Source organism: Phoca vitulina, unplaced genomic scaffold (assembly GCF_004348235.1).
Source record: "Phoca vitulina isolate PV1807 unplaced genomic scaffold, GSC_HSeal_1.0 scaffold2, whole genome shotgun sequence".
NCBI classification, from domain to species: domain Eukaryota; kingdom Metazoa; phylum Chordata; class Mammalia; order Carnivora; family Phocidae; genus Phoca; species Phoca vitulina.
The window spans coordinates 8,109,309-8,122,582 of record NW_022589705.1 but is presented as its reverse complement, the minus strand read 5'-3'; the positions used below and the strand labels follow the sequence as shown (position 1 = coordinate 8,122,582).

Genomic DNA, 13,274 nt, shown 5'->3' with positions numbered 1-13,274 from the left:
CCATATAAACCTAAAGTTGTAAAGTGTTTTTTGTCTTTTTCTTATTTTCTTCTCAGTTCCCAGCCTTATTTTCAAGACTCTTGAAAGTCTTTTTTTCTTTTTAAGAATGGTTTGACTTTGATGGTAGCCTTAATTTGATTGGGTCAGCAAGAATTTAAAATTGTTTGAAGGAAATTAAGAAGTCAACAGAGGATGCCTTATTAGAAAGCAGGGCTCAGTTTATTGGTAGATAGATATATCATGTTCCTCTTTGCCCCTCATCAGTGAATTGAATCATCTTCATACTCATTATCACATCAAAAATTAGGGAATTTTCAACATTCTTTCTGTCATAGTGTGTTAGAATTATACTGCGAGACTCATTTGAGGTCAGTCCTGTTATTGCTAACATCATAATTACATACGTATAATGCAAAATGATACTCCAAATTATTTTTTCTTTTAAATGGGTTTGTACATTCTTTGTATGTCACATTTGACTTGATGAGAGCTAAGAGATTAAATTATATGGCAGACTGAGCACATGGTTTCACCTCACCTTTTATGCCAAACCTTACTAGAATTTTGAAAAGAGTAGGGAAAAATAGAATGAGAGGAGAAATGAACTAGTAACTGTTTGAAAAGTGAGAGTGCCATCATTGGACCAAAATTTTTTAGCAGTTCTTCATAGAAAGAAAGCAGAATGGTAAATACATAGGGGGCAAAAGTAAGATCAGAAGAAATCATAACCCAAAACACATTAAAGAAAACTGTTATGGAAGTGGGAGCCATTTGGAAGAACTTTATTTAAGAAGCAAGAAAGAAAGGACTCTTCTGAGTCTTGGTGTAGATTAATTGGGGAACTGTTCTGTAAGCTAACTGTACCACTTGGCTCCTCTTTTCTCTCCCATTTGGCCTAAACTACAGACAGAAATGCATCTGTCCTCAGAATATAGCATTGAGGGGCACCTGGGTGGCTCAATTGGTTGAGCATCTGCCTTAGACTTGGGTCATGATCTCAGGGTCCTGGGATCGAGCCCCACATCTGGCTCCCTGCTTGGGGAGCCTGTTTCTCCCTCTCCCTCTGCCGCTCCCCCTGCTTGTGCTCTCTCTCACAAATAAATAAATAAATCTTTTTAAAAAATACATATATATAGCGTTGAGAATGAGCACTGAGAGCAGAGAGGCAGGGCAATACCTCAGGTAGCCTCTGGCCCTTATGAAGCTCACTCAGAAATTAATCTGCTCATACCCAGCAGCGAGTCTACTCTTTCCCTCCCCTATAATCACTGGAGACAAATTGCAGGTAAACAGAACAGATAAGCTAAATTAAATTCAAGGAGGAACACCAAACATTTGTGGAAAACCAGTGCTACGAAAGAAAAGCACCAAACTCAAACAAAAAGTAGATCTAAATTCTTAGGAAACAGTCCATAGAGCAAGACTTTAAAGTCAGTGTAGTTAATACCCTCAAGGAGACTCAAGAGATTATTATACACACAAAAATAAAAGTCATGGAAATTAAAAGTAGAACAGTTAAAATAATTATCTGAATAGCAAAATAGACATAACTGAAGAGCATTTTCGTGAATTGAAAAATGGAGCTCTGAGGCCTTCTCGCCAAATAAAGTATAAAATGACAAAAGAAGATAAAAATATAGGAGAAAAAAATGAGATATGCAAGTTAGATCCAAAGATTTCAGCATCCATCTCAAATAGGAGATCCAGAAAAGTAGAATGGCAATAGGGGGCAGGAGAGGGATTTAGAAGAAATATTGTCGATAGTATTCTTTAGAACCTTTAGGACAGCATTTAATAGTTTAGGTGATAGAAGTCATCTTTGTCTTGTTTTTAAAATTAGGGACACTGCTTGCATTGTTGCATCATTATTAGGTATGCTGTAGAATTTTGGTAGATAATCCTTTTTCAAGTTAAAGAAATTTATTCCTACCCAGAATTAGTAGTTTTGTTGTTGTTTTATGATATTTGAGTGTTGAATTTTGTCTTTTTTTCCCAGTATGAGTTAAGAGAATCGCAAGGGTTTCCTCCTTTATATGATTTATTAGTATTGAACCCATCCTTGCATTGGGATAAATACTATAAACACAATTTGGTATCCTACCAGTTTACTCATATTTTATTTAGTTTTGCTTAAATGTTTATAAGAGATTAGGATCATAGCTTTCTCTTTTTGTGACTGTGGTATATTTTGGGAAAAGTTTTAAATTAGCAATAATTGTGCCTCAGATAAACCTCATTGGCTATGATACTGCCACTGGACTGGGCAAAGCTATGACTGTAGTGTATTTTGACCAAAAACAGATTATTCAACTTTTTAAAGAAAAATTAAAAATCAAAGCAGCATGGATATCCCCAAATCAGGACAACCTATATTGATGATAAAAGTTTTCGGGTATTTTGTGAAAAAAAATTTTGCTACTAAACAGTAAAGGTTTAAACAGGAAGTGTTATTTCAAGGAATGTGAAGAAATTTTTGTAATCTGTTAATTCCTTCTCCTTTTATATATTACTCTTATTTTATTTATTTCTCTTTAGGTACGCATAGCTGCTAAATTCATCACTCATGCGCCCCCAGGGGAATTTAATGAAGTGTTCAATGGTGAGTAAATATTAGTATTTTAAGCTCTCCTTAATTACGTATAAGCTATCTCTTTTAATCCTTACAGCACATTATAGCTATAGCTAAGGAAATCAAGATTCAAACAGGTGAAAATAACTTATCCAATGCCACCTAGCTAGTCAAGTGTCAGAGCAAGAATTCAAACCTAGGTCTGAGTCAAAAGCAAATTCTTAACCCATAAATTAGGATACCTATCTTATGTGAGAAATGATTTAAAGTAGTTTAATATGATTAAATTGAGAAACAATATTAAATTGTTTTCATAATTTTATATCTAGCATTATAAGTCATAGCTTAAGCTTCTGCAGTGCTTTCATTCAAGATGTGCCCGTAATACATATAGGACACTTTCTAAATCCATTGGGGCTGAACTTACTGCATCTGGGAAGCTTGTTACATATACAGCTTCCAGCATTACCATCCTCTTAAGATTTCTCATTCATTAGATCTGAGGTGGAATTGGGTAATCTGTTTTATCAAGTTCTCCTGGGTGATTCTGAGTCACAGCCAGTTTGGGAACCACTGTTCCAATACATTTATAACCTTCTGTGCTATTCACTGGCTTAATGTAATATAGAATGAAAAATGTAGATGAGGCATCTTGAACTCCATGATAAAATCAATCATTACAATCCCATTTTTTTAATTAATTTTTTTTTTTTTTAAGATTTTATTTATTTACTTGACAGAGAGAGACACAGCGAGAGAGGGAACACAAGCAGGGGGAGAGGGAGAGGGAGAAGCAGGCTTCCTGCTGAGCAGGTAGCCCGATGCTGGGCTCGATCCCAGGACCCTGGGATCATGACCTGAGCCGAAGGCAGACGCTTAACGACTGAGCCACCCAGGCGCCCCTACAATCCCATTTTAAGTTGTTAAATTCATTGTAAAGTTCTTTGTGCATCTTGGCTCATTTGAGCAAACATTTATTTTGAAATTCTAGTTTTACATTAGATGGCTACCTACTTAAGAGGAACTATGTGATATTCATCTGTACTTGGTCCAGAGCCCCATACATCATAGAACAATCAGTAATCTCCACCGATAAAAATTAATGATGTAGAGAAAGAGTAACCAGGAGAACATATAAACATTTACTATAAGGAGTAAATAATACAATAGAAATAAATCCAGACATTGTTCCTTATAGAGTTATTTGTAGATTTTGAACACTAATAGCAAGAGAAACAAATGCAGCCTTATTTTCTCTGGTCTTTTTTCCGTATCAACCAAATACAAATTTTCAACAACTGAGCTTTTAGGAAATTTTCCTACGACTTGAACTTTATCCAGCTGATTAGCTCAAATAAATTCTTGTCTTAACAAAATTAATAGCCTTTGTAGTTAGAAGTCCCTTGTTTTATTTCTGACAACTGAATGTACTTTACAGGAATATCATGAGAATAATTGATATGAAAGCATTAGATTAAGAATTGGCAAGCAACTAAAAAAAAAAAATTGGCAAGCTACTTATGGCATGAGGGCTGGTTTTTACTGGCATGCTACACACTGGCCTCTGCCAGCCTCTTCTTTCAGAAGCCCTAAGAGTCAATGGCCTTTGGCTTATGATTAGTCTTCCCTGTTGGAGTTAATGCTTGGTAGTTTCTTATGTGACAAGGACCCTTCTCTTCCAAAAGAAGAGTGACTAGACTCTTGACACACAGCTTTTTAAAAGGATATAGTCCCCTACATTAGATGCTTCATAGAAAAATATATTTGCCAATTGCACTGCCACTGACTGAATTTTGCCCAGCTTTCTTGGTGTGATGTTAATAGAAAAGCCTCCAATTCTTAATCTCATTTTAAAGGATTCTTTAGATACAAAATTAACAGTCCTAACTATAACTTTCTTTAAACCATGTTTTTCATTTGCTATGAATAATTCTTTGAGAAGTTATTGTTGGATTATTGTACCACAAATAATTACATGCAAATTTATGAACATTAGCATCTGTTCATTTTGTTTTTTAGAATTTCTATGTAGGGGCACCTGGGTGGCTCAGTCAGTTAAGCATCTGCCTTCGGCTCAGGTCATGATCCCAGAGTCCTGGGATGGAGCCCCTCATGGGGCTGCCTGCTCCACAGGAGGCCTGCTTCTCCCTCTGCCTGCTGCTCCCCCTGCTTGTGTGTTCTCTCTCTCTCTCTCTGTCAAAAATATTTAAAAAAATAAAAAGAATTTCTATGTGTACATATATCCGAAAACTAACTTTGCAAAGCCCAATTTTTAAAAAATTTCTGAAGTTTGTGCTCGCTTCGGCAGCACATATACTAAAAAATTTCTGAAGTTTGTCCTCTATTGAATATTTTAGCATCTTTTAATGTTTTTTCCTCAGATGTCCGGCTACTGCTTAATAATGACAATCTCCTCAGGGAAGGGGCAGCACAGTAAGTATCCTTCAAGATCCACTTATATATTTATTTTAATTTTGGATAAACTATGTTGATAATAAATTTGTACCCTGAAAACTAAGTTTAAAATAGAATACTTCAGTATAAAACAGTTGGTTTTAGCAGTTTTAGTTGTATTTTTTTACTTGGAGAAAACATGCCATGTTGTTTACTTCCTTTAAACTTATTATATGTGATCTTATTTTTTTTTATTTTTCTTTTTGCCCAGATCTTCCCTATTAAAGCAGAGCTTAATATGAGCTGTTAGGGTTTCTTCTATACTCCTTTTAGTTCATGTTGAATTTTTTTTAAATGCTAGCTATAGAAAAATTAGGCTGCTATTGAGGAATAATGTTCTCAAATTGCCACAAAATAGTAGATATTCATAAAGTGCCTTAATAGAATTAACTGTAGAATAATAGCATGGTTATTCAACCTAGTCATTGATTCCTTATCACTATCAGGCTAATTAAATGAAAATACCATTTTCATTTTATCTTTGTCCTCAAAAACATTACAGTGATGTGTGTTTTTGTTTTCTTCAAATCTAAACACTGTCTAGCTTTCAAGGCCCCCTGTTATCTGGCTTTATCACTACTCTCCTTTACATACAAAATTCTCTTTCAGTTACTGTCTATGTAATTGGCCCAGAGTTCCTTTGTAAAGAGGAAACCAGAAAAGGATAATGACTGGGAAAGGGTGGGGTAAAGAGGATGGGACAAGGATTTTGATGTAGAGCAACAAATAATTATCATAAAAGCATTTGGTGTGATAATCAGTTGGTTTAGATTTTAGCTATAGAAAACTGTCTTAAGAGCTGCTACCTGGGAAACAGTCATCTTCTGCCCTGTCCATGCTGCTCTTTTGAACCTCATTTTGGGACCAGATTCTGCAAACCCTAACATTTGTACAGCATCACTATAATTGTCATCATGAATGATACTCTAATTATACATTGATTTAGGCACACACCAAAGATACATTCTAATGCTGGTTTCTCTTAGATGCACAGAATGCCATAGAAAAAGGCATTCATGATTTGCTAGTTCAACCCGTCTATCTCTGCTCTATCATTGAGAGAACCTCATCTACATTTTGTCAAAAGATGATTATCCAATCTGAATGCTTCTAATAATAAGGAATTCACTATTTCAAGGGCAAGTTCCTTGCCTGCCATATATTGGTCTTAGTATATCCTGCTACCCAAAATAAATCTACTCTGTCCTTCACGTGATAAAGTACTGCTGAAGAGGAGATGGGGGAGTGGAATGCCAAGACCCAAGACTGATTGTATCTTAAACCTGTTGTCCCATTTCCAATTAGGAGTAACAGTAGAACTTGGTATTTAGTTCAGATGCTTTAATTGCCCTGACAATAAAGCTTTGTTTTCATAAATACTCTGTTTCTTATAGATTCTAGATTTTCAGAGAACATTCTTACTAAAGGAGAACTGTCTTATGCCCAAATATTTGATTTTCCACAGGGATGAAAAATTCAGGGTTTTTTTTTCTGTAATGAGGTGCTTCAGTCCCTTGGCCATAGTCCTCATAGTAAGTGTTCAGTAAATGTTGTTTCAGTAATTATCATCCTCACATTATTGCCTTCTATATAAAATAAAGGAGGCCTGAACAACTTCGGATTTACTGTTTCCTGGATTTCTGCCTTTGCTTCGATCCCTAGAACCATTCTCTGATAATTCCCAGCCCTTCTGGACTAACTAGGGTGTTGTAGGCCATGTTAAAGAGAGGATTTTATTGTGAAAGAGAGGGCAGATTATTAGTGTTCTGAGCAGAGAATGACTCGATGAGATTATATTTTAGAATAATCACTGGTTGCTATGCAGGGGGCAAAGATTGAAGGAAGATGAGTAGTTAGAAGACTTACTGCAGTAGTTCAGAGATAAATGGCGGTGGTTTGGACTAGAGTGGTAGTAGTAAGGGTGATGGGAAGGAATCAGATTCTGAATATGTATTCAAGGTAGAACCTATAAGATTTGCTGATGGGATTGCATGTGAAATTTGAGAGAAAGAAGAATCAAAGATGATCTCAAGTTTTGGGCCCACAGAAATGGTAGAATGGAAATACCATTTTCTTGAGATTGGATTAAATGTTAACAAATTTTGATGTTGTTATTTGTAATCTATAATCTTAGGATGTATTTTAGAATGGAATACTTATTTATTCCTTACTCCTTAAGCTTTTCTAAAAAAAAAAAATCCACTTCCATGAACACTTAATTTATATTCCTTTCTGAAGAACTACTGTGTTGAGGACTCATTTTGTTAATTGGGTTGTGGTGTTCTGAGGAAATGATTAATTAAAAAGCACAACAATAACTTAAAATGAAAAGATTGAAGATTAGCTTTAAGTATTTGTTTCTTTGGTTTCTCTTGAAAGGTCTAGGAAGAATTTAATAGTCTGCTTAAAAATAGTGGTCTAGTAGGTGTTTTACTAAGTTAAAATTGGGCTGGAGAGGTGTTTAACTCTTCCCTTGGCAAGAGAATTCTCTGAGAAGACTGATACTTTGTAAGTGTATTATGCTTTTTTACACTGCAGCTTATTTCCATTTTTTTTCACTTTACCTTTTTGCTTACTTTGTAAGATGTACTAGGGAGCCATTGAAAATGCAATTTTATAAATGTAGCACTGGACAAGTAAACAATAATATTAGGCATGCACTTTGATTATTCATATCCCCCTTTTCAGATAATCTCTTCTGCCTTAAACTCTCATCGGAGACTTGACTCATGCTCAACTCTTACTTCACCCTCTCCTCATGTCAGATGTCTTCCAGTACATTTAATTGTGGTCTCTCCTACCTGCCTTACCTTAGAGAGCCCAGAATAAAGAAGACAGCATTGCTAAAATGTGCATCAATTGAAGATTTTTTTGAATTACTGAAAGCTTCTGTCTAAATGATGAAAACTGTTGGTAATTCATGAAAACTGGATTTCTTAAAACTTAGGAATAGTCTAAGGGGGAGTTATATTGGAGCCTAGGGGTGGAGAGGAAAAGGTAATTTCAGAGTATAGGGCACATCTGAGATCTTTGTGGAGAAGAGTTCCTTCAGAAAGCTGGAAGGCATTAGGAAAACACCAGTTGCCTAGAGAGAAAGGAAAAGAGCACCAGAGAGTGTTTTCACATTCTCTTTCACTGTTATGTGAATTACCTTTGTATTTATATATAATTCTTCCCCCCTCCTTTTTTTACTTTTTAAAAAACAGTGCATTTGCCCAGTATAACATGGATCAGTTCACACCTGTGAAGATAGAAGGATATGAAGATCAGGTAATGACTGTTCATTTTGGTAGGCTGTGCCTGGGTGGTAGTAGAAATCTTAGAAACCAAAGCAGATGTCTGAAGATAAGATGCTGAATAAATTCATGTCTTAGTTTTCATAGCTTTTGTAAATGTTCTACATATTAGGAAATTCTTCCTCTCTCTCGTAATACTTGGAGTTTCTTTGACTGGAAAAGAGAGCTGCCCCTAATAAAATAGTGAAAATAAGAGTTGAGTTTTACACAGATTTTATAGTTGTATGTAATTCTCCTTGGTGAGAATAACATGATACATCAAATTTGACATTGTATAGGAAAATAGGCATCCCTATTTAAATAGAGGCACAAAGCAAATATTTCCATTATTATCATAGTTATTAACATTGTATGACATTTTTTTCTGTAATGAGGTGCTTCAGTCCCTTGGCCATAGTCCTCATGGTAAGTGTTCAGTAAATGTTGTTTCAGTAATCATCATCCTCACATTATTGCCTTCTATATAAAATAAAGGAGGCCTGAACAGGTATGACAGGACTTTTGCAAATTCATTAATGTACACTTCAAAGGCAATATGTCACTAAATACCAAATGCTTTTTAAAAGTCTCAATCTTCGGGGCGCCTGGGTGGCTCAGTCGTTAAGTGTCTGCCTTCGGCTCAGGTCATGATCCCAGGGTCCTGGGATCGAGCCCCGCATCGGGCTCCCTGCTCAGCGGAGAGCCTGCTTCTCCCTCTCCCACTCCCCCTGCTTGTGTTCCCTCTCTCTCTGTGTCTCTATCAAAAAAATAAATAAAATCTTTAAAAAATAAAAATAAAAAATAAAAGTCTCAATCTTCTTTGAACCCATAAACCTGCAGAATTTCTCCTAGGAAAATAAGTATGTAAATGTATTAAAAAGATTATTTGAAGCAAGGTTTATAATAGTGAAAAGTTGGGAACAATCTAAATGCCCAACATTAAATTAATTATCTGTAGACCAAAATACCATGTAGTCATTGAAAACCAGTATAAATACTGATCTGGAAATGCTGACCTGAGAAGATGTTTGTGATATATTAAGCTAGAACATAAAGGAGCATATGTAGAATTGTGCTAGTTTATTTTTGAAATAGATATATAAGTGAACTTAATATATCAGTGCATCTTTTTTTTTTTTTTTAAGATTTTATTTATTTATTTGAGAGAAAGAGAAAGCATGAGTGGGGAGGAGGGGCAGAAGGAGAGGGAGAAGCAAGCTCTACCCTGAGCAGGGAGCCCAATGTGGAGTTCGATCCCAGGACCCTGGGATCATGACCTGAGCCGAAGGCAGACACTTAATGAACTGAGCCACCGAAGCACTCCAGAATCATTGTATATTAAATTTTGTGAAAAGTGCACCATTATTTTATGTATCACTAAGAAAAAACACTGCCAATTAAACTATGACACAGTCCTAAGATGCCATCAAGTATAAGATGAATCCCATTTTATGAAATGTTAAGTCATGGGAGGACATGTGCATCTTAAGAATCAAAACTATAAGATACATACATGTGCATAGAAAAAGAAATGTGGGAAAATATACACCAAAATGTTAACTCTGTGTGTTGGAATTACAGGATTACTAGATTTTGTTTTGCTTATTGTTTGTTTTGGTTTATATATATATATTTTTGTTTTGGTTTATATTTTTGCTTATCTGAATTTTAATGAAAATAGATTAATTACAAGTGTAAAAGATAAATACTGAAAAAATAGAAATTGCTTGCAGATAGAGAGGAATTATTGAAATAATAAGATGTGTCCAGATACACATTATAAGAACATTCCCATGTACCAGTAGTAGCCAGCTTAAAATATAGTCAAAAGGAGATTGCATTCTTAGCCATAACAACAGCAACAACAAAAACCCATTACTGGACACTAAAACAAGGAAAGATGTATAAATTATTAAAGATGCCATAGGGGCGCGCCTGGGTGTCTCAGTGAGTAGAGCATGCAGTGCTTGATCTCAGGGTTTTAAGTTCGAGCACCATGTTGGGTATAGAGATTACTTAAAAATAAAATCTTTGGAAAAAATAAAGTAGCTGCCATAAAACACACATACTCACAAAGGAAAAAATAAGACAAAAATAAAATAGATGACACTCCTGCATATAATAAAAATTGACTACAGTAGGTTAACTAAGTAGAGATTTTTGTCATATAAGAAGTCCAGAGAGGGGCGCCTGGGTGGCTCAGTTGGTTAAGCGACTGCCTTCGGCTCAGGTCATGATCCTGGAGTCCCAGGATCGAGTCCCACATCAGGCTCCCTGCTCAGCAGGCAGTCTGCTTCTCCCTCTGACCCTCCTCCCTCTCATGCTCTCTGTCTCTCATTCTCTCTCTCGCAAATAAATAAAAAATTTAAAAAAAAAAAAAAGTCCAGAGATAATATTAGAGCTGTTACAGTAGCTTCACCATGTCATCAGAGATCCTAGTTGCTTCCAGCTCTCTATTCCGCCTTCCATAGGTGTCGTTTTCATTATCGTGCTCTTTTTTTTTTTAAGCTTGATTGATTTGAGAGAGAGAGATAGCGAGAGAGAGAACTCGCAAGCAGGCGGGGAGAGGGAGAAGCAGGCTCCTCGCTGAGCAGGGAGCCTGACACGGGGCTCCATCCCAGGTCCCTGGGATCATGACCTGAGCTGAAGGCAGACGCCCAACCGACTGAGCCACCCAGGCACCCCTCATTATCATGCTCTTTAAGAGAGCTGCCCCATTTCAGGGCATTGAATCCATGTTCCAGGAAGGGAAAAAGAGGAAGTTGGAAAAAGTGCTATTGGCCTTTCCAGAAGCAACTTCCACTGATAAGTTATTGACAGAACTCCTTTAACTCTGTCATTCCTAGCTGGAAAGTGTCATTTTTTTTAACATTGTCTTTTTGAAAATCTTTGCAGTTTTGTTAGTAAGGGAAAGGAGAGAATAGATTTGGATTGGAAACTAGCAAAAGTCTGCAATACAGTTCACACACACGCACTTTAATCAAGGAAATAAATAGAAAATTAAATAGATTTAAATGCCATGTTTCTGAATAAGAAGTATAAATAATATGGAAAGCTTATCTGAATAAGAAAAATGATACGGAAACTTTGTTTTTCAAATAGATTTCATACAATTCCTATGAAAAATAGACCATACAAGATTATTCTGATCAAGATAAACAAATGAAAGAAGACTAATGAAAGACACAAGGCAACAATCAGAAAGCCCCTAAGTACCATAAAACAGAAGGGAAAAGGAAACAATTGATAAAATTTATGAGATTAATCTAACTTTGATTTCCAGTGCCAACTGTACATTTTGATTAATTCCAGGTGGAGTTTAAATGTAAAATATTTTTTTAAAACATAAAAATTTAGTAGGAAATGGAAAGGGAATCATAACTTAAGTAATGATGAAACATTAGAAAAGTTCATAAAAGGAGGCAGGCGCCTGGCTGGCTCAGTCAGTGGAGCATACAACTCTTGATCTCAGGATTTTGATTTTCAGCCCCACATTGGATGTAGAGAGCACTGAAATAAATAAAAACTTAAAAGAAAGAAGTTTATAAAAGAAAGTGACCGTTGCATAATAAAAAGGCTTAAAAATAAGATTTAAAAAGGAGTAGATCTGTTTTTCAAGCATAATAGATAAAGAGGTTATTCAGATACCTAAGGATGATGCCAAGAGTTCAGTGAATAAACAAGCAACAGACATGAACCACTTGCACCCAAGTGGGAAATAACAAAGCATACTTAGAAAAGTGTTAGATCAAAAAAAAAAAAAGAAAAAAGAGAAAAGAAAGACAAGTGTTAGATCGCCCAGTAGTAGTAATTAAGGAAATGCAGATTAAAATTTAATGTGAATATATTTACCTTTTAGTTATGAAAGTTACAGAATTGTGATGATTTTTGAAAGCTTTATGAGGGTAAGACTAAGGAAATAGTTACATTCATGGTTCCCACCATCATTATAAGCAAGTTTTTTAAAGGTTAGTCTAGTAATAAGGACAGGAATCTCAAAACTAGGAATTCTTTCCAAAGAATTTTTTTTAAGCAGAAGATTTTATTTATGGTAGAATTTATAGTGGCTCTCGATAATGGAAACTGTAAGTAGCTTAAACCTCCTTCAATTCAGAAATGATTAAGTATATTATGGTATGTCACTATTGTGAAATTATGTGTAATTATTAAAAATGGTAAATGTGTCAAAAGACAAATGGGAAATTAGGAAAAAATAAGTGAAACTTGACACATGCAAAATTTTATCTGCCTAATTAATAAAGAGTTCAACTAGAAAATGACTTTAAAAAATGAAAAGAAATGCCAATTAAAATTTCTATTCATGATGTGCTTGTAACTTGGTATGACACCCTATATTATGCATGTCCATATTATGAATACATTTTTCCCTTTGACATAGTTGTCCCCCTTCAGAGAATTTATCTCACATGAGTGCTTGGCACACATACATAATTTGTACATAATGAACATACAAGGACATTTGTTGCAGTATTGTTCATAATAGCAAAAGATTGGAAACAACCCAACTATCCATTAATAGAGGACTGGTTGAATAAATTTTTGTATATCCATACAATGGTGTAGTATACAACTGTAACAAAAACAAAGAAGTTCTCAGAGTACTTATCGGGAAAGTTCTTCTAGATATATTAAGTTTTAAAAAAAAAAAAAACCATAACACTAAGTATAGTATAGTATGCTAGTTTTTGCATTAAAGAAAGGGGTGGGGAGTTAGAATACATATTCATACTTATATTTGTAAAAAAGAAACTCTGAAAGAATATATCAGGGATTGGCAAATTTTTTTTAAAGAGCCAGAGAGTAAATATTTTCAGCTTTGCTGGACGGGGTCAGTTGTGACTACTCAACCCTGCTATTGCAGGAAAGCAGCCATAGACAATACAAAAACATACAAGCAGGGCTGTGTTCAATAAAACTTTACAAAAACAAGTGGCACCTGCCATGCTGACCCTTGC

General features: G+C 35.3%; 2 protein-coding genes and 1 non-coding gene across 4 annotated transcripts in view; 1 reads left to right on the top strand and 2 right to left on the bottom strand.

The window, feature by feature from the left end:
• Positions 1-13,274, bottom strand: part of ST7L (suppression of tumorigenicity 7 like) — a 123,461-nt gene that overhangs the window by 91,227 nt on the left and 18,960 nt on the right. The gene's annotated exons all lie outside the window — the stretch shown is intronic.
• Positions 1-13,274, top strand: part of CAPZA1 (capping actin protein of muscle Z-line subunit alpha 1) — a 49,688-nt gene that overhangs the window by 21,710 nt on the left and 14,704 nt on the right. For both annotated transcript variants that reach the window (XM_032421457.1, XM_032421466.1), the window contains exons 2-4: positions 2,536-2,599; positions 4,951-5,002; positions 8,230-8,293. In XM_032421457.1, the coding sequence (XP_032277348.1) occupies positions 2,536-2,599; positions 4,951-5,002; positions 8,230-8,293 (180 nt within the window). The remainder of the gene's footprint in view (positions 1-2,535; positions 2,600-4,950; positions 5,003-8,229; positions 8,294-13,274) is intronic.
• Positions 2,129-2,266, bottom strand: LOC116627347. The gene has a single exon (XR_004298475.1). It is a non-coding gene; the product is annotated as a U4 spliceosomal RNA (small nuclear RNA).